Source organism: Procambarus clarkii, chromosome 48 (assembly GCF_040958095.1).
Source record: "Procambarus clarkii isolate CNS0578487 chromosome 48, FALCON_Pclarkii_2.0, whole genome shotgun sequence".
In the NCBI taxonomy this organism is placed as follows: domain Eukaryota; kingdom Metazoa; phylum Arthropoda; class Malacostraca; order Decapoda; family Cambaridae; genus Procambarus; species Procambarus clarkii.
The window spans coordinates 6536744-6541698 of record NC_091197.1 but is presented as its reverse complement, the minus strand read 5'-3'; the positions used below and the strand labels follow the sequence as shown (position 1 = coordinate 6541698).

At 38.5% G+C, this 4955-nt stretch overlaps 1 protein-coding gene across 1 annotated transcript; it reads left to right on the top strand.

Moving 5' to 3' along the window:
- Window positions 1–262: 262 nt before the first annotated feature.
- On the top strand, window positions 263–4693 carry LOC123764701 (oplophorus-luciferin 2-monooxygenase non-catalytic subunit). The gene is made up of 4 exons (XM_045752721.2): window positions 263–270; window positions 1676–2490; window positions 3089–3202; window positions 4085–4693. The coding sequence occupies exons 1-4, from the start codon at window positions 263–265 to the stop codon at window positions 4264–4266; spliced, it is 1119 nt and encodes a 372-aa protein (XP_045608677.2). The 3' UTR covers window positions 4267–4693.
- The last annotated feature ends 262 nt before the right edge of the window (window positions 4694–4955 follow it).

Sequence of the window (4955 nt, the reverse complement as noted above, 5' to 3'; positions counted from 1 at the left end):
TAAGTGTACACTTTAGTATGGAATAAGTGCACACTTTAGTACGGTATAAGTGTACACTTTAGTATGGAATAAGTGTACACTTTAGTACGGTATAAGTGTACACTTTAGTATGGAATAAGTGCACACTTTAGTACGGTATAAGTGTACACTTTAGTATGGAATAAGTGTACACTTTAGTACGGTATAAGTGTACACTTTAGTATGGAATAAGTGTACACTTTAGTACGGTATAAGTGTACACTTTACAGCCCATCCTCCAAAAATGGGGAGGTAAATGTAACAGCACAAGTAAGTGCAATTATGTACTATTCGTAGCAGTCAGGAATTGTAGTAATTTTCACTTAGTGTTAAACCGTACTGTCAAATATATTGTGAATATTTGAGTTTACCTGAAAAACTGAATAGAAAACCACGACCTAACCTAACCTTCTTAGCGTTTGAAGATAACCATTTTATTGCTTCTTAATTACAATTAGTATTTAACCTATAGCTATACTGATATTACAGTTTTATATAACTAATAAAACAAAACTAAAATATTTCAATAAATTGTAAAGTGACTCAGGATATTTTCAAATTTTGTATAAAATCTCTATTGTTTAATAAAACTGAAAAAGAAATTCCTGATATTTAAACCTTGTGTATAGCAAATTGTACTTGAAAACTTCATCCTAAAATTCTGAGTGTCTAAACGAGGAGAATAAAGTGGGGAGGTAAATGGAACAGTCCCATAAGTGCAATTTCGTACTATGTATGCCAGTAAGGTAATGTACTTATTACACTTAGTATTAAACCTTACTGTCAATTCGGAGGATGGGCTTACCACTTTAGTATGGTATAAATGTACACTTAAGTACGGTATAAGTGTCCACTTTAGTACAGGATAAGTATACTCCTTAGGATGGTATAAGTGTACACTACTAGTACGGTATAAGTGTACACTCGCCTCATCGCGGGAACAGTCTGCTGTTGTAGTATATTTGAAGAAGAATTCTGATAAATTAGAGGCTGCTGACAGCCCAGCGAAGCCAAGATTCCCCGTCTAATAATTACATGATCTGAACATCGCTTCAATGTATTAGTTAAATTCAGTGTTGCGAAGCGGATATTACCAGGTGAATGAAAGTGTTCAGAACTGTCAAAAGCCATTACAGTCTTGATTTAGAATTTTGGGTTTTCGGTATTTCTGAGTCAGAGAGAGTAAGACTAGAATGAAGATTTGTAGCCTTAAACTGAAATTCTTGGGAAGCGAAGATATTTTGTTTTCATAGAGTAATTATCATACAAAACTTTACCAGAAAATGCAGTATATAGCAAAAACTATGCAGTTTATATATAATTAGATAGCTATTCCTTATATTTACTTGTAACGTTGCATTCTTTGTGTAAAGTCTTCAGTAGATAGCAATCCTAGTCCGGGTCCAGTGGCTTCTTGTGACGTCCTTTGTTTGAATGAAACTGTACATTAAAAGCTTAGTATCCATCCAGGGCACCCTGGCGCCACCGTCGCGCCCTGCCTGGCAGTATGATAAGGCTGGAAGAGTATAAGGACAGCTGTGGACAAGTCTGGCGATAAGATAAGGCTGGTGTAATATAAGAACAGCTGTGGACCAGCACACGCCACCTTGCTGACAGCCGCTGACTGCGACACAGAGGCCGTAAGATGGTGTTGAAGATTGTGGTGGTGTGTGTGGTGGTGGTCCTTGGTGTGGGGAGATGTCACTTCCTCCTTGGTTAACCCCGTCCAGGACTCGAACCCTCAGCCTCGAGAGTGGCCCTGCCCGGACGAGACGGACTTTCTGCCTTGTACCTGCACCTCGAACCAGAACACTGATCTCAAAATTGACTGTTCAGCTGTAACGAGTAATATAGAGTTGACAAGAGCGTTTAGCGTAATATTTCCTTTCACGGATTTTGTGGAGCTGAGAATTGTACAGGATCCGTATGATCCTGATTACAATCTGAACGCATTAGATCCATTTGTGTTCGCTGGCCTGTCGTTTAAAGCAGTCATCATCCAAGGGACGAAGCTGTCAGAAGTGCAAGACAGTGTCTTTGAAGACTCGCAACATTTTCTTACGTACCTAAACCTTGCAAAAAATGAATTATACTCATTTCCATTCGACACGCTTGAACTGTACACAAAACTCTCTAGTTTGGTCCTGGACGACAACAACCTCCCTGAACTCCCAGACCTCTTTTCTCCAACACTGCTGTCTCTCAGCATCAACGGGAATGTAAATCTGTATTTCTCATCTGACGTCTTCAAGAACGCTCCACGGCTACAGACCATAAGCTTGGCGCGCAATAACTTGGACACCCTCCCACCACACGTCTTTCATCCCCTAGATAACATCACCATCATCAACCTGGAGGGAAATGGTCTGACCTTCCTGGAGGAGGCGACCTTCGACTCACCAAGGGACACAGTTACACAGATCATTTTGGACAATAATATGATCGACTCAATTGACAACACCTCCGTGCAAGGTTAGTCTGCTCCCAAACATGGATCATCTGTTGTTAGCTAACTCTCTGCCCATGATACCAATTCAATGAATCTTTGAGGGCATGTTTATAGGCATTCTGTATAAGCATGATTAATAAGATTTTACTAATAGTTATACTTTATCTACTACTGCTACGGGCCACTATTTCCAACACATTGAACTATCATGTGTATAAATAATTGTCACAGTTTGATGTTAAAATGTAATTGAATTGCTACTTATTCTACTGCTACTGCTATTACTAATACTTCATTATTTCTACTACTAATAATAACACTACTACAAATACTACTTCTATTGCTACTGCTACTAATATTACCATTATTACTGTTACTACCACTATTACTACTGCTACTACTACTTACTACTGCTCACTTCTACCACAATAAATAAACTACCACTACTACTCCTCCTACTACTGCTTCTACTACTGCTAAAACAATTTATTCATCTCCAAGAACAACGTTACCAGTAACGTAACAAGCGAGAGAAATTCGCTGGAACCTAGTTCCTTGTCATAACTGGGTGAGAGGTCAAGAAACTGTCCATTATATGTTTTCCAAATTTTCTCTTGACAGGTTTGACCCCAGACGCCCTCGTTTCCCTAGTTGGGAATGATGTTAGCGAGCTCAATGAGACCAACTGGAGAGTTCTCTTCGACCAGGTGCCCTCGGGAACCATCGACCTGTCAGGTTAGCAACTATTCGAGTGATTTATTCAGTGTTAAATGGGTTAAATAGGGATCAGGAGGTGAGTGATCCTTGACAGTGTTGTGTCTCGCATTCTTCCCGCTAGGGGGCTCTGTTATCACACACTCTTATTTTTAAAACAATGGTGACTATGAATCCAAGAATGGTGTCTTTGGTTCCAAGAATGGTATCTATGGTTCCAAGAATGGTATCTATGTTTCCAAGAATGGTGTCCATGGTTCCAGGAATGGTATTTATGGTTCCAAGAATGGTATTTATGGTTCCAAGAATGGTATCTATGGTTCCAAGAATGGTATCTATGGTTTCAAGAATGGTATCAATAGTTCCTAGAATGGTATCAATGGTTCCAAGAAGGGTGTCAATGGTTCCAACAATGATGGTAACTTTTACAACAATGTGTTAATGAAATATTAGAGATATGATAATTAAAAGCGCTTCATCGAAGCAAAAGCCTATAAAACAGCACATACGTAATGACATAATATACAAAGACGTACACCATAAAAGCTCGAACACCATAATTACATATAGCATAGATTTTTGTTAACACATTATATGATATTTTCCAGAGTTAAAACTGGAAAACAGTTCTGGAATGAACAGAACTCGTAGGAGAGACCTTGTGTGTTGTCTTAGTGGTACGAGGGTCAGGGTGAAGGTATACCAGAGTGACTTTTTTAATATACCAAACTATTAAAGCTCTCGGGGGAACTAAAATACCTCCCGATATCTTTTTATTTGTTGCTAGACATAAAGAGCTGCATATAGCCTTCCAGGCTTGGTGCAGTCTTGTGATTATGACTTACTCACCCGACGACGTCCAGTCTGGTAATAAACAACAATGCTGTTTGTGTGTCGTTACAGAAAACCCTCTGGTGTGCGGGTGCGACATGGACTGGCTGTTCCTGGCCCCGTACGACACGTACCGAGGCGTCCTCACCAACACCACCACCTGCACAGATGGGAGTCAGGTGCGCTACCTCGATGAGAGCTTCTTCATCACCGAGTGCGCGTCAGATTCTTCAGATTATTTGTTCTACGACTGAATGCATTCCTGAAGGTCCGAGCACCAGTTCGAACGGATTGAACACAAAACGAGTTATTTAATTTCTAGGTTTCTCCTTAATGTTCGGAAATTAGGATAAACACTGGTTTTCATATGTATATAAAAGACCATTTTATTGTTTATAACAATTTCATGTTCTAACATGTTTGGGTTAGCTTTAGGGCTTAATTACTGATGTATAATATGCACTATGTTACATACAATAATTGTCCACACACACACATTTATCTATATATATATATAAAATATTATATACATTTAATATATATATTTATAATATATATAATATTATATATATATTTATAATATTCAGTAAAATACAATGTATAATGTATAATAATTTAAATGTATAATATGCAACAGCATCCAATATACTTGTAAAAATACACACACCGTTCAATATATAATGGTTTCAATCATCAATAACCACTGGAATTGGGCACTGCCCCCACTGGATGACGTGAGGAAGTTACTCGTGGGCAAAATACATGGCGTGAAGCTCCAGCTAATTTATTACTTCTAAAGTAATCTTTGCTTCTCGGACTCTGTGTAAGTCTTCGGTGCTTCTCGGACTCTGTGTAAGTCATTATCTGACGATGATTCAAGTCTAACCTCACTGAAGAATATGGTAGTTATTCTTGAGTGATATTTGCCTTTTAAATTAGACAC

Bases quoted from the DNA above. Each gene is read 5' to 3' on its own strand.
- LOC123764701 (XM_045752721.2), top strand. The intron at 2,491-3,088 runs GTTAGTCTGCTC...TTCTCTTGACAG, and splicing joins TGACAACACCTCCGTGCAAG to GTTTGACCCCAGACGCCCTC. The intron at 3,203-4,084 runs GTTAGCAACTAT...GTGTCGTTACAG, and splicing joins GGGAACCATCGACCTGTCAG to AAAACCCTCTGGTGTGCGGG.